Source organism: Haliotis rufescens, unplaced genomic scaffold (assembly GCF_023055435.1).
Source record: "Haliotis rufescens isolate VD_foot unplaced genomic scaffold, xgHalRufe1.0.p SCAF_17, whole genome shotgun sequence".
NCBI classification, from domain to species: domain Eukaryota; kingdom Metazoa; phylum Mollusca; class Gastropoda; order Lepetellida; family Haliotidae; genus Haliotis; species Haliotis rufescens.
The window spans coordinates 29,827,813-29,852,265 of record NW_025963857.1 but is presented as its reverse complement, the minus strand read 5'-3'; the positions used below and the strand labels follow the sequence as shown (position 1 = coordinate 29,852,265).

General features: G+C 37.6%; 1 protein-coding gene across 1 annotated transcript; it reads right to left on the bottom strand.

The window, feature by feature from the left end:
* Nucleotides 1-3,389: 3,389 nt before the first annotated feature.
* LOC124126594 (probable methyltransferase-like protein 24) lies at nt 3,390-24,383 on the bottom strand. The gene is made up of 6 exons (XM_046490081.2): nt 24,197-24,383; nt 8,186-8,291; nt 6,617-6,733; nt 5,879-5,950; nt 4,814-4,979; nt 3,390-4,106 (listed from the first exon to the last, which is right to left on the bottom strand). Exons 1-6 carry the CDS (start codon nt 24,318-24,320, stop codon nt 3,813-3,815), a joined length of 879 nt encoding a protein of 292 aa, XP_046346037.2. The 5' UTR covers nt 24,321-24,383; the 3' UTR covers nt 3,390-3,812.
* Between the last annotated feature and the right edge of the window lie 70 nt (nt 24,384-24,453).

Here is a 24,453-nt window from a genome sequence, read left to right as displayed (position 1 = left end):
CTGTGTCAGTTTGTTGCCAAGGATTTGTCCAGATACGTTTGAAAGTTACTTCAAAGTTAAGAAAATTACAGTGCTGATATCTCAAAATGATGTCTTTGTGGTTTGGTTCTGAATGACTTTATGGTATCCATATGCAAACAAGGAAACCTTTAACCTTCATTGATCACGAATGAATAAAGAATGTCGTGGCGTATGCCGAAAGCCTACAGAGCACGTTCCAAGGTCAAAAAGAGTGCGATTCGAAGTTGCATAAAATACAAAAAGAAACCTTTTACGTACACCCTTATTTCGTTTTAGAATGTTGAATCTGCGTATCAAAAACACTGCCGAGTCCCGAATACCCTCTGAATAGACCCGCGAACCAAAAGGAACATGCTTCCGCCTCTCTCCACCCACACCAATCTTACCGATCTTTTTTCCAAAAATCTCTATTATAGTTCTCTCACATTTCATCCAATCGATTACTTGCCTCTCTCACAAAATTAGGTACTAGTATCACACAAGCACATCGCACGCGTTATAGTAAAATACTATGGTAGCCTTGACACATTCCATGAAATCAAGCTTTTATCAAATATCATAAATACATGTTTTTCAGATTCCAGTGCAAACATTAAAAAAAGGATTTAGGTGTAAGAATTTCACAAACAGCGAGAACAATTTGCAAAATAACGAGACGCCCATCTAAGATTTATTCGGTTAAATGTGAGCCATAATCAATAAAGGAGAAATAATCACCGCGAATAGCTACACGATTGATGATGCTGTGTTAAACAATAACCACGTACATATATTGATATACCGATATTTATATTTACAATTTGGTTTCAGAAAGGAACATGGAGCAATCATGTCTGTATTCGCCGTTTTAGAATGTGTTAATTTTTACCTAGAAAGAGAATCACAAGTGTTTGCTGCATTTTTAGATAATGAAAAAGCTTTCGATCGTATTTGGCATGAAGGTCTATTTGTTAAATTACATGACCTTGGTGTGAAGGGTAAATTATGGAACTTATTTTTCCATAGCTATACAGACAACTGTAACGGAAAAAGATTTGATGAGTTTCCCATTAATTGAGGTGTTGGGCAAGGTCGAGTTATGTCAGCATGGTTCTTTCTCGTTTTCATAAATAACCTTATATGTGAACTAAGGAAAGCAAACAATGGCCTCTCTGTTTATGGCATCAATATACCCTGTGTGTTATTGGCCGATGACACAACGGGGCTTACAGTCTTCCCTTGATTCAGTTCGTTCATATGCCAACAAATGGAGACTCACCTATAATGCCTCCAAGAGTAAAGCACTTGTATTCTGCAAAATATGCCAGCGTCATAATAAAGGAACCTACAAGTTTGGCGATGCAATAATTGACACCTCCGACTCCGTCAAATATGGCGAAATAATCATAAACAGTAATTTATCCTGTAAAGAAAGAATCATGACATATTGCTCAAAAGCAAGAAAATGTGTTAATCCACTACGATCATTCGGCCTCAACGATTCCGACCTCCACCCAGTTGCATGTGGCAATATATGGAAAAAAATGATTTTATCTACAAGCTTTTATGGATGTGAATTGTTACCAGCCTTATACGGTAAAGAACTTGAAATGATTGAATGTACACAACGTTACTTTGCTCGTCATATACAAGGATTTGGTAAAAGACATCCAACCGATTCGTCTATTTCTAACTTGGGAATGTGGTCAATGAATGGCTACATTGATAAAGGAAGGCTCTGCAATAACGATTGTAACTCAATAACAAAAGAGCTTTTTTGTGCTCACATTGTTACCAACGCTATTGTCAATATTAGCCGTCCAGTAAGCATATGCAACATCCTTCTACATACTGCTATAAAATACCATTTAGATAACTATATAAAGGAATATACTGATAGCGGTTCATTCAGAACTAAATCGGCTTGGCGAGCTCTTGTAATCGGACGTCTATCAGTACATCTGGAGAGAGAGACTAGCACAGAGACCAGATCTTTCACGATACCATAAAATTCATAAACGGTTACAAATGCACGTTTTTTTATAATGTAATGCATCTCTATTTAAGACAACCCCTGCAACTTTGTAATAAGACCGGATCAAGAGCAAAGGTGTCGAAAGAATGTAACCATTTTAATAGACATTGCTATGACTATGATTGCCATATTATTTTGCATTGTGAAATGTTTATGCCTGACAGAAATAATTTCTTCTCGTGCCTGAATGATAAACTTGAGGTAGATGTATACGTGAAAATAGATATGCTTGACAATGATGATATGCTTTCATTCTTTCTCGGTGCAGATGTCCACGACTTGACTAACGAACTTGATTACTATACTTGGCAAAGCATCATAATGTCTTTCTGCCACTTCATATTGAATTTAAAGAAACACCTTATGTATATCTACTAGATACCTTACTGCTCTCAAAATGTACATTGTAAATTATTTATTCATAGCAGTGTATAACATGATTTCATTGTATATAGTCAAGTAATTTCATTGATGTATTGTAAATAATGCATTTGCCCATGTAAAATCTTCGGAGTGAACTCTGGAGGAAATTCGTTCATTCATTCATTCATTCATTCATTCATTCATTCATTCATTCATTAACCTATTGTTTAATTTTATAGCATACTGAACACTGCATAGAACAAATTATAATAACATCTAATATGTAATATGATGTTGTATGTGGTGCTGTAACCCCAACAAGTCAGATTCTAACGTACTTGAATGGGAAGCAATCGTCAAATCTGGAGTGAGTGAGTATGGTTTTACGCCGCCTTTAGCAATATTCCAGCAGTATCACGGCGGGGGACACCAGATATGGACTTCACGCACAGTTCCCATGTGGGGAATCGAACCCGGGCCTTCGGCGTGACGAGCGCACGCTATAACCACTGTGGCTGGGTAATTTTGTGTAAAAATAAATACTAGGTTCAATGAAGACTGGGGCAAGAAATTGAAATCACATGACTCCAACAATTTTTGGAATTTATGATGAAAAAAAGGAAATTTATTGATTTTCAGAGATAAGTTGTCTAAGATAACCATCAGGAGTGAGTATTATGCAAAGGTATTTTTTTAATTTGTGAAAGTTTTAAATCAAATTATATTTTAAAAAATATACCAGTTAGAAATATTCTCTGAGTGCTGACAAAGTGCCAGTACAGATTATGTTTTTATATATCATCGCTGACTTAAGATATTTTCAATGGAAAATCAAACATATGATAAAATCAACTGAGAGGTACCGTTTCTTTTGCTCCTCAATTTATAATCAACCACAACCTTTTTTCCACGTTTAGTTTACTATTTCTTCCAAACTGCACGAAACACTCTTTGCTTACTGTACTGCATCACTATATAACAGGATAAAGAACATCACTCAAATATTTTTATTTCTTGACTCAAATATCAATTAATTATATGGACATGTTTGAGTTGTATCATTAGACGTTAGAGCAGCCATAGATTTCAAAACCAACACAAGTAATCGCATATATGTGCAGGAGACTAATTAATTGGATTATTAAGTTAATGAGGTAATAATACCATCTCTCTGAAGAAACATTTCAATCGGAAAAGTGAAACAAAATATCTGATGGATTGCCACCAAATCTCGTCAAAGAGAGATTTCGGTCCTCAGAGATAGTATAAAGACATATACCCTCACCACACTCCTATACCAACACATTCCCACATACACAGCTACGGTTCAGAGTAGGCACAATCGTCCCGATTTGGTGGTACCTGAGTGAAGGTAGCTGCAAAGAGTGATAACCATTTCTTGGTCCGGTAAGAATTACTTCCCTTTATACGCCGTGTTGACATAATCCACGTCAGCTTGAAACAGCAGGTTATTTTTCTTTATGGTGTTGTGATGAAAATCCACCTTGAAAGTGGAGAATCCTTGGTCCTTCACAGCCATGTAAGTATTGTATAACTCAATATATTTGTCCGTGCTGGGATAGTCCAAGAACAGGTGCCATTCTATCAGGAATTGTCTGACATTGGAGAGCACACCCGATCCCACTAAATCTTTTGCTGTTGGCCACTCGCTTGTTTCAATGTCGATCTTGAGAACATCGATGGTTTTCTAAAAAATAACGTAATTCAAAGTCAACAAAGCATTTACATGAATAAGTCATAAACGTTTTGCGATTATGGATGTTTCACCACTGGTTTAAAGCTTTTAATAATTTCTTTGGCACAATGTAAAGAAATTTTTATATCAATAAATAATAAACATTTTTCGATGTAGAGTTGTTCTCCAGGTAGCTTAAGGCCATAGAATTTCTTTGGCAATGAAAGAGTTTTGTCGCTTTATTTGGCAATTTAGAGATATTTTCCATTGCAACGTTGCCCTTTATGTAACTACTTCCTGACTACTATTGATAGCATGTAACATAAACGTTCTCTCTATTTCACTGTTTTCTTTTATTACAATTGTAAATTTAGCATAGGTCAGAGTGCTGGTGAAAACGGAATCAAGATTCGACCTACATGTAAATGTACCTCCCCACTGATTTGAAAAAAAAATGAAACACAAGTTTTTTTGTAAATGACCTTATCAGGAATGTCGCCAGTGTCATGGGAATTACCTCGTGATGCGGATATGAGTATTTTTATAATAGGAAGTTGAAAACGAAAACACCATGCAAAATAGTGATGACAGTTATATCAATGGATCGGTGGAAATCAGTGATGACACCAGGTGTCCTCGGAAAGGGTAAGCGTGTCCTGCTCCGCCGGTAGCACCCATCACTCACCTAATTTTTCATTGTTAAAGTAATTTGTACTTACATGTCCAAGCATTTCCATGACAGACTTGAGGCGTCTGATTTTCCATATTTGTTTGTTATGGACGTAGACATCCTTTCGTGCCTCAAATGTGTCACTGTCATACTGTGCGATGCCGAGGTTGTGGAAATGGACGTTCTGGCTTCTGTTAAAGTCCTGTTTTCCTATACTGAGAGAAGATGCTGGTCATTATAATATATTCACACTGGCGATGTTCATGAAAGGCGAACATTGTCGATGGTGAAGATGGGTATTACTGATATCGTGTTAGTGTTAAGACAGGTAGGGTTCAAAGGTTTGTCAGGTAGTTTTCAGAGGACAATCAGGTCGTATTAAGAGGGCAGAAAAGTAGTGTTCAGTCAGAAACCATTCAGAGGGCAGAAGGGTGGTGTTCGGTCAAGGAGTGTTCAAAGGGCTAGATTCTCTCTGATTATGTATCTAGGTTTATCAGCGCTCGTGTTAAAAGTCGTATATAACGCAAGAGAACAACCAGTCTCGATTGTCTGCCGAAACAAATTCCATAGGGTGTAAGAGGGAAGACAGCCGTGAAATCAGAAATAACTGAAAAGTCTGAAATACCAACTGGCGTTAAACCAATTCCTTCAATCATAAATATATACGCCATTGTCCGCACTAGCTGACTATAAGGGACCGGTCGTTTATTATTACAGGGAGCCAGAAGAGGGTCACCAAAAGTTTGACAGTCTCCAGGGGAGGGAAATACTAAGAGTAGACATATTTGGGGAGGGCCTTGTAAAAATGGACATTTTATGATAAAAAAAGAAGTACGTCTGCATTTAGTCGTTTCGGGCAGGGTCATACAGAATTTGACAAGCATAGGGGAGATTCATTAGTCATTAGTTTCAGTACAGAAGTGCATCAAAACCTCCCCCACTCCTCTTTATAAATGACCGGTCCCTACGAAGAAAACGAAAGTAATATCTTTCCAATTAACTCACGTGTTTAATGATGTTTTCGTTGATAAGAAGATAATAGTATTACGTAAAGCCACATTGCTTGTCTATCATGTGATATAACTTTGCAGGTTTGTATACTAAACACACATACCTTGGATCAAAACAATGGACCTCACAGCCATGTTTCCCCATTGCGTCATCAAATGACCAGTCAACGTAGATTCTGTAATACATTTTTTATGTCAGACAGAAAGACCTCGGAAACCTGCATTCGGCACAATCAAATCATCGTGTATTGTTTTCATGAACACACGGTTTCTAGTGCTTTCCTTGACATAAATAATTCAACAGCGATGGAATGAATGCACAGGCGCGCAACCTATGCCCTTTGATGCAATGAGATCAACCACGCACATGCGCGTCAATCACGAGCAGACCAAGACTTTTTGCAGACTTTTGGAATGATCTAACACTTGTTTATTGTAGGGTCGTTTGGTCGTTCAAGAATTAGAATTACCTAGAACAAATACACATTTAGAACATAAGGATGACGTCAAAAGAATTATATATTTTCGCAAAACTGGGAGCTGTCTTTTTATAAAGAGACAGAATACATTTGCGGCCTCAAGACACAATTTATTTACACTTACAACACATTTTTTTCAGGATATCAAACATATCCAGCCAACTAAATTGCCTTTTCACCAGTATATTCCTAGTCAGTGAAGTCCCTGAGCCTGGTGCGTCATCTACAAAAATGTATGTCAGTCGCCTCTTAGCCTCTTGCTAAGAATCAATCCCACCCACATGGAACGTTCCGCTAGGTACACAGGAACATCAGCCTTTAATGGTATTACTAGGAAGGGTCTAAAGGAAAGTGTATACGTACCCAAAGGAATATACAATACAGGGTGGCTTGATCGTATACGGATGGTCCATACACACATGCCAGTTTCCCATTGGCACTATTGTCTTACAGCTGTATTCCATTGGCTTCTCCCACTCCCTGCAACATCATAATGGCGTCTTGTTATCACATCGTAATTGTAGCGGCCATACATTTTCCAATGAGATTCGAACCACGGACCTTCTGATCTTAGGTCGGACTCCTTCACGTCAGCAAGCTGTGTAGGTAATGATGTCATTCATGTGTGTGATGACTCCAAGCCCCGTTACATACTCCCCCCGTCAACAGAAGGCACGTTCTGGGTTGTATAGTAGGGTACTGAGATTGATTTTTCTCAAATTAAATATTAATGTGCTCAGCACAACGTTTGGCGCCAATGTAGCGGTCATAATAATTCTGAATCCCATTGTGCGATTCGAACAATGGACTTACTGAATGATATTTGCGGTCTTTTATGAGGAACAAATAACGTCACTTCATGAAAATGAATCATGTAAGTTTCCTGTTGAAATATCAATGCATTTGTCGGAGGTATCTCGTTTTTGACATTAGTCTGTATCCAAACTAAATCTCAACGGCCAAAACGGGACAAAATATATGGATATAATGGGTCACCAAAACGCAGCTTAACAAACTTCCAGGGTACTACATGCCATGAAATTTCACTTGTATTTACTTGTGCCACTTTTGATAAACGGCACCCCATTACGTGGATGAAACATTCTTGTGTCAATACGAGTATCATGTCAAGGCAAAGAATAAGAGAAATCAGGCTTTAAGACAACTACATGCTGGCCAAACTGCACATGAATGGTTGCCAATGCTTTTTATGTCCATGTAAGAAACATCTACAGATTACCGCAACGTTACCATTTCAGCAACACAATGCAGTCTTCCTTAAACCTGGTTACTCTGATTCTTCGTAAGTTTCACGATTTTGTTAAAATGAAGTCGAAATCTATAGGCTGAGGTCACGCCAAACCTTTTGCATATAGGTATATGCAATTAAGTGTTTGTGACCCTGGTGCCAACGTTGCGTTGTTGGTCATAACCAGTGTTAAATTGCAATAGTTACAACACCATTTTTGTCTTGTCGCAGCTACTGCAATGATGAGGTGCAATGGGGTTTAATGTCGCGTTCAAGATTATTCCACTTACCTTGCGACGTGATGCATGCATGCGTGCGTGTGCTTGTGCGTGTGCGTGTGCGTGTGCGTGTGCGTAAGCGTGTACGTGTGTATATCGGACTAATGCCGATTTTATAGTGCCAGCCCACTGAAATACCATGCCCCATTTGAATATGAATACACCACTCAGACATAGTATACTGACTCCGAATCCATCTGTCCTTGTTTTATCCGCTTAATGCCGAGCGCGAGGAAGGGTAACAACAAGTACCATCTTTGACATATTTTGGTATGAAGCTGCCTGGGTTCAAGCCCACGACCTTCCGCTCTTCGGGTAGACGCCCAATACTCTAGCCCATGGAGGCGGTCGTCATTGCAATGGTAAACGTCCCCAACTGTAATCTCTACATTTAAGGTTACCTACCATTTAAAGAGAGCAGATGCTTGCCACCATTTCGTGAACCTCAAATAGTGCTTCTCATCTTGACTTTTTCCAGATGAACTGTATTGCAGGTTCGAATTCGAAGTTACTGAAAAAAGATTCAACAAACATTATTTACGGAAACCCGTTCATAATATTTTCTTCTATCACCCAAAACTGGCTTCCACGGGCGTTGCCTCCATAGAGATTACTACACGAGTGTCTGTCATGATCAGATACCATTGATCTTAGAACGAGTTGTTTCAAAACGAATCTAACGAGCGAAAGCGAGTTAGATACGCTTTGTAACAACGAGTTGTAAGATCAATGGTATCTGACAGGCACGAGTGCAGTAATCTGTTTCTTACACACCCTAAAATCGCACCTTTTTGGCATCGAATCGATGCATTTTGTCTAATTCTCATGATCGCAGCAGCGCATTAATACAGAACAGCACTGTCATAAGTGACGTCATCCTATGTATTGCTTACTACTCATAAATAATGTGACCCTACACATAAAGGTTTCCGCCATATTTGTGGATTATTAAGGCGATGACAAAACAAAGAACACGCTGGATGTCGAGTTAAAAGTTCACACCTCAAAGAAATTACCAAATAGGAACAACAATGTTTACTCCCGTATGACATCACTACCTGTGACCGACTTTTACAAAATGGCGTGTTCACTGACAAGAGTACGAGGAATCTCCAGAGGAGGATTTTCGTTGATTGAGGGATCGTATGTACATAAATGTGTAAAAAAAGTAATCAGAAACAATCTGACAATCTATGTACTGTTATTGGTTGACCATGTTTTCCAATGTAACAAAGAGAATTAGTCAGAAATGCTGATAACTACCGTCGTCGTTGTGCGTTAATTAGCGCCACACAGGACAAAATTTACATATCATTGTAATGTAAATTATATATTTGAAATTCCATAATTAGTGCAACGATTCTCTTCCCCTTAATATTCTCAAACGCATGATCTAGCCAATGTATGCAACAATTAGACGAAAGTACCACTAAAAATGCTACACAGTGTAAAATCTGAATTTTGCTTGTTTACATTTCAGCAAGTACAGTTTTCAGAGCACAGTGTTTGTTTCCACACCTAATTTATTTCGCATGATTTCATCTAGATAATTTGCATTGGTGACATTTGTTTCTAAAATGTATGAGGAATTCAGGGATGCATGTATAGCAGCTGAGTTTGAAATATACCTGATCGAATAGGCGTCTCATAACCGGCATTTTGTAAACACAATCCACTATAGCGGAACGTACACTTGCGAATTTTCCAAAACATTCTAATCGATTCTAGGCTATCAGCAACGTTTCAAAATTATCATTACTGATTTGATACCCGACATCACTAATATGCTATTTTTCTACATTAATTTTTCGAGTAAATATCCGATATTTAGATTTGTAAACACACAGTATACTCTCTTGTAAATAACGCCGTGAATTGTGATTTGGCGAGCTTTACGATGTACCTAATTTTCAGAAGTCACTTTCAGTAAATTTGCTGAGCCTAAAATGACAGTAAAATAAACAGAAGGGGGAATACAAAACTGTAATGTGTATTAGTTGGCGTGATGTGTTTTGAATTTTATTCGACTTCGAAGTGTGTTGAAGAGGAAGGTATTGCACTCTAAAAAACAATAACGTTGACATAACAGATAATGTAACTGATAATAATAACAATAACAATATTATTACTATTATTATTATTATTATTATTATTAATTACACGGTCCTGTGGTTCAATACAGACGTAGGTGATCATTCGACTGAAGCACGAGCAACTTATGAATGACTTATACTCAGGAAAGTAGTCCGTCATCATCTGACCTCAGGTCATCACCATGGATTAGCTAATCACGGGCCTGGAATTCGATCTCACATATGTTTGATACCAGTTATCTCAAATGGGTTTCTCATCCACAGGTGTGTAAGAAAAGGATATATCACTTCGACGAAATTGCATCATAATGTTTTTTAGACCGTTGTGGTGTCATTTGTTACCATGACATCACAGTCAAATGACTTCACTATTCTCTCTGCCACTGACGCTAGTGAGCTGTACGTTTTACATTCAAGTCACTGTTTACAAATTGAGGAAGTTGAAGGCAGGTTGGAACTACTTAGGAATGGCCAGCAGTCCAAACATCCAGAAGAGATCGAGCTTCAAGAACAAACGTCATATATAATGCTACAAAGGTAAAACAGTCAGTTGATTTATCATACTTGTATTATACATGGTATGATACCAAACAATGGCGTGACACTACAGTTCATGAAATGCACCCTCACATAAAAGATATCGCGACCACTTTGGAGTGGATCACTCAGGTCACTAGTGACTGATATAAACAAGGTGCCGGTGTCACGAAATATATTCGCCCCCAGAATAAAATCTCCCCCCGGCGAATTTATACCGGTACAGTTCCGCCCCTCTCGAAATAAACTCTCCCCCACCCTACGAAATAAAATCTCCCCCCAGAATATTTCCTCCCCCGGTCGTTTTATAAAAACTTGCCATGCAGTTGCCAATAGTTTTAATGTTAATTTGTTTATGTGTTTTTTTATTCATTTTTTTTATCTCCTTTATTTTTTCTGAATTATACATTTAGTTACTTGTGTGGGGTGTGTGGTGGGGGGTGGGGGGTGTGCCACCTTTCCTTTCGTTTTTCATAATATTATATTTTTAAGTTGTATATAACGTATGAATCCCTTCTCAGATTACTTTATCTCAGTTCTATATGACGTACTATTTTACTTTTCTGTGTCGTTCTTGTTTTCTCTTCAGTGTGAGGTTAAACTGTATAATTTTTACTATTTTGATATTTTGCAATATGTTGTGGTCATCAGTTATGCAAATCAGTTTCGGTGTGTCTTTTTAACAAGATGTTCTTCATTAATATTCACCGCCAGCCCCATGGTAACAATTACATGTACACTTTGCTTTGACGATGCCGGTTGATGTTGTTCAATACAGGTGTTTTTGAATCTATTCTACATGCTAATCATTTCGGGAAGATGATACACATTATCTATATTTTGGGTTACTTTGCTTATAAAGATTATACATGTAAACGTAGATTTTAAAGTAGATTTAATCAGTGCTGAATTAGATAGTTATGATGTTGTATGTTTAACAGAAACCTGGTTGCACCATGATATTCTAGCCCCTGGTATTACACTGATACCATTTTCAAATGGTAGCCTGTATTAAGGAATATATTTTAGATCTTTAATCAGAGTATAACGGCGTGGATATGTTGACAGTTTTTACGTAGTTAGTGTTAAAACCGAATGTTTGCGAGGATTAATAAGATCTCTGAAATCAGTTACATCAGTAGTTCCGGTGTCACGAAATATATTCGCCCCCAGAATACCCCCCAATGGAAATACTACACCATAAATGAACTGTTTCGATTTGCGCGGTTTCACCAACCGTTCAAGATAACTAATACTCTCTGTCAATGCGTTCAACGTGTAAATGCATTTCATACCTGATATACTGACATGGTCCCAGCTGGCAAACAAGACTTCTAAGAGCTTACTGTTTCGGCATAACTTCATCTATTCATCGGAGGCAACAGATTTTCAGTGATCCATTAATATATTTGTACCGCTATTGTCAACGTTCACGCCAAAAGGAATTTTTTCGTTGGAAAATCGAACTTGGTTATTCTCTAGCATTGATGTTTCACTTTTCTATGGTTGTTTACGTTACGAGTATTGGTTGATAACAACATCTGGTGTCACATGACACAAAACAATATGTGTATGCCTGAAGTAGATAATATTTTATTCAGGAAATAATAGCTAGAATTGGTTACCCGAACAGACTAAATGGTTATATTTCCCTTTAATATAACAGTGTTTCAACACACAAAAATGTTAAACAAACACACGTTTGTGTTTACCGTTATACTTGCCCATGTAGCCGTCGTATACATGTAAATATATAAATGTTGTGTACAGTCATGGGTGGAATTGAATACAATATTGAAATAAGGAACGTGTTCATGAGGCGAGACATTTCAAAACAATATACAATCTAAAGTGTTGATTATCTTCTTTGGTTGACTACAAACTACAGTTTTTACACGTGCACATACCTTAGCTACATCATAAATAATATATATTTCATATTTTTTTGTTATCTATAAATACCCACATCTAAAATCAACCAACATCCCAGAAATACAATTTCACGTAGTTAAAATTATAAATCTACTCAATAGAATACAAATGGATCCCAGAACGATGCTTGATTTCAGGACCAGAACTTAGGCAATCTAGACTTGTCAAATCATTCTTTACTTGGAGTCCGTTTCAAATGTATTCTCTAGGATCTGGGGACAGATAGAGTAACACATAGTCAATGAAAACATTTCTTTAAAATATATTTTTTTTATTCGGAAGAACCTTTCTCCTTCTGCTGTTATGGAATCAACTAAACTAGACTTGGTTAGTATGATCTAGACTTGCCTAGGAATTTAGTAAAACAGAATACCTAAAAAATATAAATTCCACAGTCATGGCGCAGGACCAGGCCTAGGAGACTACCGCGTGAGTATTGCATTGAGAACTGACGGAATCCCGCTAGGGTCAGCCTGGGCCAAGTGTAATCGGATATGTTGCTAGGTCTCGAGTTTGAACTGTTGGCATAATAGAACAAGCTTGGGTACAGTGGTGAAATAAAGGGGTTAGTTTTCTTCCGGGATTGTTAATGTAGAGATTAAAGCATTATCAACGCACAATTTGTCTGTTTTAAAAAGAAAATGTGCTATTGTGATTTCATATTCATAATAATGCTATGCTGTACCAGTACATGGATATTACTTGCTTGTACTCGAGGTACATTGATAACGTATGCTTGTAAAGGCTGGCATGGGACTCGGTGTAGCCGGTGTTGGTTTACTATCAACTATAATCGCCACGCCTATCGTACTTGACATGGAAATAGCCGCTGGAGTCTCTGGACTGGCAGGAATAGCGATAAAATTTATTTCTCGTAAGTTGCCAAAGAAAACATTAAAACATGATAATATTCGGATACTCGCCGAATGAGTGAGTGAGTTGGGTTTAACGCCGCTTTTAACAGTATTCCAGTTACATCACGGCGTGTCAGCTTAATGTGGGAGGAAAGCCCGAAGTGATGCAGGTCTCAGACGTTTAGCACTTCGGTGAAACCCACGAGCACGGGTATGGTGCTGACAAACCTTGAAACATAATCGGGGCGAAGCGGGATTCGAACCCACAATCATAGGTTTCTGGCGTGCCCAAGAGACGCAACTCTGCCTTAGACGACGGGGCCACCCGTGCCCCCGATACTCGCCGAAGCAAAGTTGAACAGCATTGAGGATCATATTTCAACAGCACTGGCTGATTGTAAGATATCCGAGGAGAATTTTCGTTCAGTGTTGTCAGAACTCACCAAATACAACACAATAAAGCAGGAGATTCGATCTTAATATCGTAAGATCAGTGGTATTAGCGAAGACGAGAAAAAAAGTACATAGAACAGGGGACACACGCGCGTCAATTATTCCGTGCCAAAACCAATGAACTGGTTGGAGATTAAAAATAGATTGTTTCCTATCATTGGATCGCACCGCATAACAAATCATACATTCATTTAAACGAATGCTTACATAAATATATAATAATGGAGAATTACAAACCAACAAAGGAAGAACTCGAAAAAGCTATCGAAGCATTTATGCTCAGGCACAAAATTATCAAATGGAGAGAATTACCACAAGGTATATATTATATCAATGATGTCAGACCAACCAAATACGGTCATCAATTGTTTCTTTCCAATTACCAAGAAGAGTATATAGTCTGGTCTCCTAGTAAAATGAACGAAGAACTTAGTAAAAATGTTGAATATCACTTTGTTAAAAAATTATGGTATGCGTATGAGTAAAAATAATAGAGAATATTTTCATTACAATTTAGTTTAGTCTCATCATCGTTTTTGTGCTAAAAATTCCCTCTATGGTATCATTGATTGACTCAAGGTAGTGGTGAGCTAGAGTCAATTTAACTTAATCTCATGACGATCGTTGAATCGCATCAGCGTTTACACATAAAAAATTCCCCCTGTAGTAGCAGTATAGGTATATAAATCTGGCTCCAGTGGGGTTGCGGCAGAATCACCATTACCTATACTACTTTCTGTGACGTTCCTTGTAAGAGCTGAACATTTAATATTGGAAAAAGGCTCAGGGTAGATGAAATGGAAATTTGCAATAACATATTGTGTGATGCATAAATTGGGAGCTTATTGCAATTGCAAATATCGTCTTTCTTTTTTGACAATAAATAACAACAAATTCAATCAAACGAGTCACAGCACGACTGTATGTGCTCATATTTCAACGCCATCATCACTGTTCGTGTGATGATTAACCGATCATTATTGACTTATCAACACTGACTATTGGGCAATCTTTTTGTTCCAAAGGGAAATAACTCTCCTTTTGAAATGATATAAGCGACGGTCCAAACTGTCACTTCCGGTCTGGTTCCCGGATCAATGCGCGCTGCGACAACTACACTCTCCAACCCAGAGTTCCATGCGGCCGGTGTCATTTATACCGGTACAGTTCCGCCCCTCTCGAAATAAATTCTCCCCCACCCTACGAAATAAAATCTCCCCCCAGAATATTTCCTCCCCCGGTCGTTTTATAAATACTTGCCATGCAGTTCAATAGTTGCCAAACACTTCTGATAGAGACGATGTTGAGAATGTGGAGTGAAAAGGGCTTCACTTTGAGCACTGTGTTTTCTTTACTACCGCAATATGAGACAATAAAGTGGTATATAGGTGGATATAATATTAGTCGTTAGATATAAAGAATGTTTAGTAACTTAAGAAGTTCTAGGACAGTTATAAACACATGTCGTGTCAGCCCTATTACATTCGCGATTGTCCACTTCCAGAAAACATCCTGTGTTGGTTTAACATGAATTAGTATGTTAATTAGGGATGCCCATAACGTTAATTAATGAAAGACGAGTAGTCAAAACACTGTCATTTCCTGTCCAGGACATCACACCCCTACACGCTAAGGTCGGTGAGAAACATTCTCATAAAAAAACACAGACACAGTCAAGACTGTAGATTCCCGTCGTCTAGCTACAAATCCCTGTGATGTATTAAAGGTTGAAGAATTTTGAACTGAACTGTCCGAAAGTTTATATCTAAAATGTTGGAATTGGATACAGTGATAAAGTCTTATATCAATATGTAGACTCATAAATATTGGTTTTATGTTTTAACGGAGATATGATATTTTCTTATGAAATATCGCGTAATAGAGTAATTTGCATGCTTTACCATTCATTGTACCATTCTAAACCATGTGAATGTTGTATGTCAGTCAATCGGGTGAGAAAACAGCCCAATCCTCGCTCTATAAAGGACTATGTCAATCATTTTGCAAGTTGAAATGACCCCTGATACTTTATGAATACTTTATAACAGTTTATTCATAAACTTCATGCTTCGTACTATAGGCCTGTGGCCTCTTCAGTGCTGAATAAAGATTGAAAATACATCAGTCAATCAAAGATGAAGGTAACTTTATACATCAGAGTTCTTTAGAATTAGTTCATGTTTTGTTCTTAGACTAACATTTCAACCATCGATTGTGTTCACATGAAGACTCAAACTGGTATATTAAAAAAATGTATACAGACAACAACAACTGTATTAGAAACAACAAGTTCTGTAGAGACTCATGTCTCCCATCCTTTGTTTGGTATGATTATGTCTTATAATTATTTTAGGATGGAAGGTACAGTTACCAAATAAAATATTCTGAAATATCAATTCATTATGACCATATTTCATAATCTATTTTTTAAAGTAACCCTCCTTACATTAAAGATAACTATTTAAAGAATATAGTACTTAAAGACATTGCAACAAACCGAATAATCAGGGGGGAGACTTTATACTGAGGGGGGCGCGAAATATATCCGCCCGGGGGAGATTTTATTTCAGAACAGATTCGCCGGGGGAGAATCTGTACCGGTATAAAATCTCCGGGGGGAGAATTTGTACGGGGGAGAGTTTATACCGGGACACCGGAACTACTTGGAACTTTTTGACGAGTCTGATATCTGGACATAACATCTATGTCAATGTTAATATCACTCTTGCGCCGGACATGCTTCGCCAGACATGAGGCGAGAAGCCCGCTTGAATTTTCCGAGAATTGAACTTTCCTAATTTAATTCATGACAGCAAGCAACAATGTTTCAGTTAAAATGTTCGGGGTTTCTATAAATGTGTTTATGTCAACTTTCATACTTATCTGTGAGAAAATTTGATCAAATTTGGCGGATTTTGTAAGCCTGGAGAGCGCTCAGCTGATCGTTCGACATGGTCACAGTACTAACTGTTTATGTATTCCTACGCCAATAAAATAATCGCTGTTTGAAAATGAGTTCTGTTTTCATTTTAAACAGGAATGTTTAATTATGACAAACAAAAATGTTCACGGAACTTAATACTCGATATGAAATAATATATTTCGCATAACATTTATTAACAGGGCTAGTTTTATTCACGAACTATATTCTTTTCGCAAACCCCCTTTGTACGGCGGTGGTAAAGGGGCGACAGGGAGAACTTTTATCAGACACTGTTTTCGAAAAAATATATAAATTGCAAGTAATAAAAATAAAACATGTATATAATAAATAGAAAATTCAATGTGTTTTCTCAAATACCACTTTTATCTCATCTCGTGAAGTGGGGAGAGTCTAATATTTTCACGAGTGACGCATGGTATTTGAGAAAACACATTAAATATCCTCTATACATTTGCTGCATAGAAGTGCAGAGCATTTAGTTGCTTATAGGTCAACAATGTCGTTTTAATGTCTCGACACATCACAGGTATGTTAACAATATTGGTCTCAATTTCCTGTTTAACTTTTTTAACCATGATTTGGACTACTATACGATTACCTCCCTTACAAATGAATTTGATAAATACAATCTTCCGACAGTCAATGTAACCAGTAGCCTATTCAGGCCACATGACCTCTGAGCTAGATTGGGATAAATAAGCACTTCAGCGCTGCCTCCCTTTTATTTCTGCGGTGAACTTTCTAACAAATGTCATGCATATCAGGGTTAAGAGAAATCAAACCTGAACAACTAATAACATATCGGAAATTTTAAGATAAAACAGATGAAGTATATGATATGTTATATTTGTTTGTTTGTTTGTTGTTACGCCACACTCAGCAATATTCCAGCTATATGACGGCGGTCTGTAAATAATCGAGTATGGACCACTTTATGGACCAATTCATTGACATCACGAGCATCGATCCACGCAACTGAGATACGATGACATGCAACAACCAGGTCAGCGAGCCTGACCACCCGATCCCGTTAATTGCCTCTTACGACAAGCACAGTCACCTTTTACGGCAAGCATGGGTTGCTGAAGACCTATTCTACCCCGGATCTTCACGGGTCTGATGGCCGCATGTGGTAAATAAAGGCCCAATTCCGTACTTGTAGTACCATGAAGTTATTTCTCAGTCTGTTTTTGTCCACAGTTTTCATTTTATATCTCTAGTTTGGAACAAGAATATTGTGAGAAACATTCCATATTAGAGAAAAGAACAGCATATGAAATACCTATATTTTAGTTTATACATTATACAGGTTCACATGTGTATGTATTATGAAAGTATGGCACCATTCGTGACAGGACAAGGACACGGTCGTTTTAAGAAAAAGTCTTTTTTATGCATAGAGTCTAGCTTTAGGCCTGTTTTCAGTTATAAGGAACTTATGCAAATCTAGGCTGTTATAGATCCTATAAACAGGTCAATAATCTCATCTATTCAAGATTTATTAAGAACTGACTTTCACTTTGTATGAGTTCATTGGAATATGAGGGTTTTAATATTTAAAATTTAATTTTAATTTTAATATTTTTTTATATATCACTATTTTGTTTCCTCGAGGGACGTATATCTATACACATGATTTTATTCAATACCTGTGTTTTTCCTGAGAGCCATACAACAACCAGCTGTATCGTGCAATGAAGTACACTGTAGTTCCTCAAAAGGAGAGGTGACATGAGCGTATAAGCGTTCGATCCCCGGCCGCGTCATAACAAAAGACGTCAACAGATGGTACTTGATGTTACCCTGCCTGGCGCTCGGCATTAAGGGGCTAAAACAAGGACTGGTCGGCTCGGAGTCAGTATACTGTGTCTGAGTGGGGTATTCGTGTTAAACTGCAGCATGGTATCTCAGTGAGCTAGCACTATAAATCGGCATTAGGCCGGACTAGTACAAACAGCCACACACACACACACGTGCATGCACGTCTCTATATAAGTGCAATAATCTTAGACGCGACGTTAAACCCAATTTCACCTCACCTAACCTTTGAAAATGTTATTAGGCCAATATAATCGCCCAAATAGCAACCTTCATTCTCATATTTAAACGACGGGTTGGTGGTGGTGATTGTCCCATACGTTTCAAATGAAAATGAAAACCCCTTGGGACAGAAAGTTATATTCAAGTGTAGTACATTATTTTGTTAAATTCAATATGATGCAAAGCTATCAGACTATTAAAACATGTTTGTTCCACATTGTAAGTCACTTGTCATTAAAAAAGTATCACAAATTACGTCATTGAAAATGCTAAGAAGGGTGTAAAACCTCATTGACTAACTCATTAACAAAAAAATAATCGACTTGATGTGAACTTAATACGTGTTTGTGTTATCTTCAATCAAATTATGAAAGTTGCTAAAAAGAAATAATTTGAGGTATTGATAACGTTTGGTGAGTTGGATTATAGTATATACTTATGAATTCTGGAATAAAAGTAACACTTTTAAACTTGAAAGAAGCCTTATGGTGATATAAAGGCATGTATTTTTGAAATTAATACTCCCTCTGATTATGTTCCTGTTTTGTTGTTGTTGTTTTTGTTTGTTTATTTATGGGTATTTTGTTTGGTTTTTTGTTTGGTTTTGCTGTTGTTGTTTTTGTTTTTTGTTGTTGTTGTGTTGTTTTTTTTTTGGGGGGGGGGGGGGGGGGCGTGGGTCAAGGTGAAAGCTGTCATTATTGTTTTCACTGTACGTAAACGACTTGGAAACTTATCTGTGTGGATGTGAAGGTGTAAAAATTGAACGCTTTAGAGTTGAAAATTTATTATTAATGTTAAAAAACTGCATCCTGATTTATGCAGGTGACAGAGTTATATTTCGCGATAACCCAAAATATTTACAAAAGTCGTTAGATGTTACTGCTCAAAATGGAAATGATTAATTAAAGTAGTTATATTTGGTGGAGGACCAGGAAAATATAGACGATTGACCTTCTTTGCAGAAGATAAATTGAATATTTGTATGATTATTTAGGTTTACAATTACCTAGGAAGAAACGATTTACTCCAGCTATGAAAGAACTATTATCAACAGCAAATAAAGTTAGGTTTTGTCTTCTGAAAAGAACATAATGATCCATCTCCTAATAGATTGCACTATTCAACTGCTCTTGGTGTAATGGTTGTGCCAATACTGATGTATGGTTGTGAAGTTTAGGGGTATGAAAATTAGAAGTAACTTAAAAAAATCCAATTAAAGTTCCTGTAGACAGTAACTGGTTTTGGGAACTCAATTCCAAATTCTCTGTTGTATGGAGAATTTAGAAGAGAATCATTAAGAATCCAAATTTCCGAAAGCATAATAAGTTACTGCCATCAAATACAAACTGAAAGTTGATTAAATATAATATCTTGTATGATCTTGACATTTGACAGCTGTATAAATACACACAAACATTCTTGATTAACTAACGAAATGAAAATTGTTGACAACTTGGTGAAATATTCCAGAATCCTAATAACGTCGATCGAAATTGGTTAATATAATAAGTTGAATCTGTAATCGATTTACACAATCATGGAGAAATAATAAAATCAGTGATGACACCAAGAGGTTCGCGAAGAGGTTGAGCATGTCCTGCCCTACCAGTAGCTCCCGCCATTCATATTGTATTTAATATACCATACCAGTATTTATATGTCTTGAATCACTTGTAATTATGACCATAATTGTAGATATTCTGTAAAATATGCCCATGTAACACCGTGGGTGGTTTGGAGAATAAATTGTCTTGACTTGTTAGTCAAGGCATTTGTTAATCAGGACGATTTCACAGGGAAGTGACTGGTTAGTCCGGATTAAGGGAGTTTCATTGTATTCATTTCATCATTGTTAATGTCTTCAATGACGTGACACACATTTGTAAATTGGTAGGCTGGAAATATACTTGGTGATATAAACACATGCTCGGAATCGTACAATTGACTTTGCTTTTTGTCAATATTTCTTATGATTATGGAAATGTCCTTCCCAATTGTCCTGTTAGCTCTCAGAGATGCATATGCTCGTTGCTTATGTTTTCTAAGTCCTGGTCCCACCACGGTTGTGCTGAGGAAAAACATGACTGGTTGCTTTTGTATACTCTCTTGAACTGATCAGCTGCAATATGATAGAGTTTGATAAAAGTATTTAAGCTTTGTTCGACATCTGACTCAATCGGTTTGTTAATAGCATCACAACAAGATGAGAAGTTTTCTTGAAAATTAACCATCAATAAATTGCTTAAGTCTGGAGACCAGTTGTGTTAAATCCATGATTCTTGAACCATTTGACATGTTTGCGATTGGTTGTGTATACATGAACTTGAGTATGGGTCAGATGCCCAAGGAATATCGTTCTTGAACTCAACAGTACAGTAGAGAGGAAAATGGTTAGACTAATCTCTTCATGAACACCAAAAGCACTGAAGTGTTGAAATTAGCCAGTGCTTGCCAGGAAGTAGTCCACCACGCTGGCACAGTTATGAGTAGTGCAAGTAAACTTCCCACTTTTATCCTAAACTAATCTCCCATTGAGCGCATGTAATCCATATAGACAACATAATGCCCTAGTTTCACACCCTATTTGTTTTACTGTGTTTCGTCCTTAGTTTTTCTGGGCATGTTAAAATGATCGGTTGGATAATCATCACTTTTATCTGGAAAATAAAGCAAATCATCACGTGAAATATAATCTGAGAAAGTACGTATCCTAGCATTAAAGTCAACTGTACGTAATATGTAATGCTTGTCATATGTGTTGATTATTGTATCAATATATTCCTCTAAACGTTGTTAACCGTCTTCCTTATCAATATAAACAATAAAAATACATTAACATGATATCTTTATCAAGTCAAAGTGTGGTTGTATGAAATAGAAGTATCGACCAATTTTGTTTGTTTAGGTCTACAATAATAAAATGACCGCCTCCGTGGTCTAGTGGTAGAGCGTCCGCCCGGAGAGCGGAAGGTCCGGGGTTCGATCCCCTAGGGCGCGTCATACCAAAAGACGTTAAGAGATTGTACTTGTTGTTACCCTGTCTGGCGCTCCGCACAAAGGGGCTAAAACAAGGACTGGTCGACACAGTTTACTGTGTCTGAGTGGGGTATTCATGTTAAACTGTGGCATGGTATCTCAGCGAGCCAGCACTATAAATCGGCATTAGTCCGGACTAGTACAAGCAGCCATACACACACACGGGCTCGTCTCTATATAAATGCAATAATCTTGGACGCGACGTTAAGCCCTCATCCTCACAATAATAAAATGATTGAAAACTGGACAATAAGTCATCCAAGTCTTTCGGATGTCCAGCAAACACTGCAACATAACATTTCTAGATGTGTAACATTTAAGGATTGATAGTGTATTTTTTTTCGGTTCATTGAGGCATGAATCGAAAAACAGATGTGCAAACTTTTGTAAGAATCCGCAACGTAAAACATGCTTTATCTACAATAGTTTTACCAAAAACAGTTGTATATATCAAAACAGACAAAAATGACGAGATTGATAAACATTCCAGGTGTAGGAATACATACTTAGGCGTGACATGAATCAGGCGATCGTTTAATTTATGCACATAACTTGACACGCCTACACAGTCTGTAGCCAATCAATGGAGAGCAGGATCAGAACAATGTTTATTGGACCTGTCAATTAAGGCAAGAGGCGAAAAGAACTGCAACAGTCAGACTGTAATGAATCGGAAGAAATATGTCCGGGAAAAGGCGGCTGTTTCAAATTACATGGTCATATACCGCCAGATTCAAACATTACTTCACTGATTACGGTAAAACACAGTTGGACAAATGCTAGTTAGAAATGAAACCCGAAGACATGAAAGTTGAACCGAGGCGAGCGAAAAAAACAGGCGAGGGAGCCTGCACGTTTGCTGTTTCATTCATTCTCGGCCTTCGGTTTCAAAGGGTAGTTTGGACAATGAATGTGCGCGAAAGACGCTGAATGTCCTATGCATGACGATACACGTGAGCAGAAAGAGAATTCCCTCGACTGTAATATTGGGAATACCTGACATTTCGAAGTAATAAAAGTAGTGTGCCTCGGTGGGCGTGGCTTAATGTTTTACATTCATTGGGAAACGTATGCATTAACACGTGACCAATTCAGCTAATCAGAATACAGGAATTACAATGAACACAACGAAATTTATATTATTGCAATATAACACATCTAGAATAGTGTCAAATTACGAACAATATACCTTAATAAATAACAAGATATAATTAATGTTGTCAACAAACGGTAAGTGATGATTTGTTTTCTGTTTAATGTAGAAATATAAGGATTACATTATAAAGCAAATACCAAAATACAGAATTTAACTTGATTTATTGGGACACTGTTACTTACATATTGACTGATATGTTGCATTTAAGAAACAAATGAAATTAATGAGGCATACCATCAATAAAGACAGTACTGTTACATGTATAACGTAAAATTGCACCCCAAACCTGAGAACATTATAACAAAGTCGACCTTTAAAATGATGGTATTAACTTTAAAACGATAGAGCCGAATAAGCAGGAAAGTAATAGGGCCATGACGATGACAGGATATTTCGAGATAGCTTCGGTGTTGTTGTCGCCAATTAATCAATAGACATCCTTGAGCGGTTAGTAGGTTCCGGTAGTTTTCCGATCACGACACAAACACGAATTCATGGTCTGATATTGATCTTAACGAATTAAAATTATCTAGGATGACATGTAACGAAGAAAAGGCCAGGCCCGAACACTATAAAATGATACCATCTCCCTTAGGAAAGGAAGCGCGGTTTGCAGCCGATCAAGTCCAACCCCGATCGTTCTAGGTTCCCCACACAGTGACGAGTCTAGCGGGTCTGATCCTGTCGTTTATTCATAGATGGACTCTAAGTAAAGCTAATGTGATTATAAAGCTGCTTTGACGTTTCTTTGTTATGCGAGTGTGAGTTGTGGGCAATAATTCGAAGTAAGCGTCAACAGACCAATCTCCCTTTACATAGATGACAAAGCGATCTTAGCGCTACGCCCATCAAAAGCCAGTGTTAAAGGATGGGAGTTACGATAACCTTTGCGCTCAGATAGCCTTGTGGAACGAGGCCCCACTTGACGCCCTAACGCAGTTTCACAGTACATAGTTGCCGATGAAGCATGCATGGTTCATCTTGGCAGTGTGATACTATGTTTAAAATTCACCAACTATTTATGTAACATGGATTCAGAAAAAGGAGCCCAACGACAGCGAAATAGCTGTACAAGCATGTCCACGTACAAAACACAATTGTGTTGATGTTTGCATGCCAATTGATATGTTTAGTAAAATACTCGTCAGAAGTATTGGGTTAATGTTGTGAAACCCATTTCTGGTATCCCAAGCCATGATAATGCTGGACTATTGTCGAGGGCGACGTAAGGCCATACTCAAACACTCACTATGAGGTTGATGTACAATCAGTTCTTAGTCAACTTCGTGTTCACATTATAGCAGTGCGCAATACCAAAATGGGGTTGTTTTCCATACAATGTGCAGAATAGAAAGAAATGAACTACAGTACCTGTCCCTGCAAATATCTCTCCGACTTGGCTCCCAGTATATCCAGGTAGTTGTTTGACGTAGAAACATATTAACAACAGTAGGAACGCACATGTGAATGTTAGGACTAATATCCCCCGTTTCATTGTACCTGTCCCTGTTTGACGACCGACGCACACCCTGCAGTAAATATATCCGGGACTCGATGTGCGCATGACATAACAAAAACACCGATCAATGCTTATTGTAGGTATGGATGGACCTGTGTATGTATAATAC

What these genes read in the sequence shown, in the direction of transcription:
- LOC124126594 (XM_046490081.2), bottom strand. Translation starts at nt 24,320, where the DNA reads ATGAAACGGGGGATATTAGTCCTAACATTCACATGTGCGTTCCTACTG. An exon ending in AGAGATATTTGCAGGGACAG is followed by an intron (nt 8,292 to 24,196) that starts GTACTGTAGTTC and finishes ATCTTTTTTCAG; the next exon opens with TAACTTCGAATTCGAACCTG. An exon ending in GCATCTGCTCTCTTTAAATG is followed by an intron (nt 6,734 to 8,185) that starts GTAGGTAACCTT and finishes ATGATGTTGCAG; the next exon opens with GGAGTGGGAGAAGCCAATGG.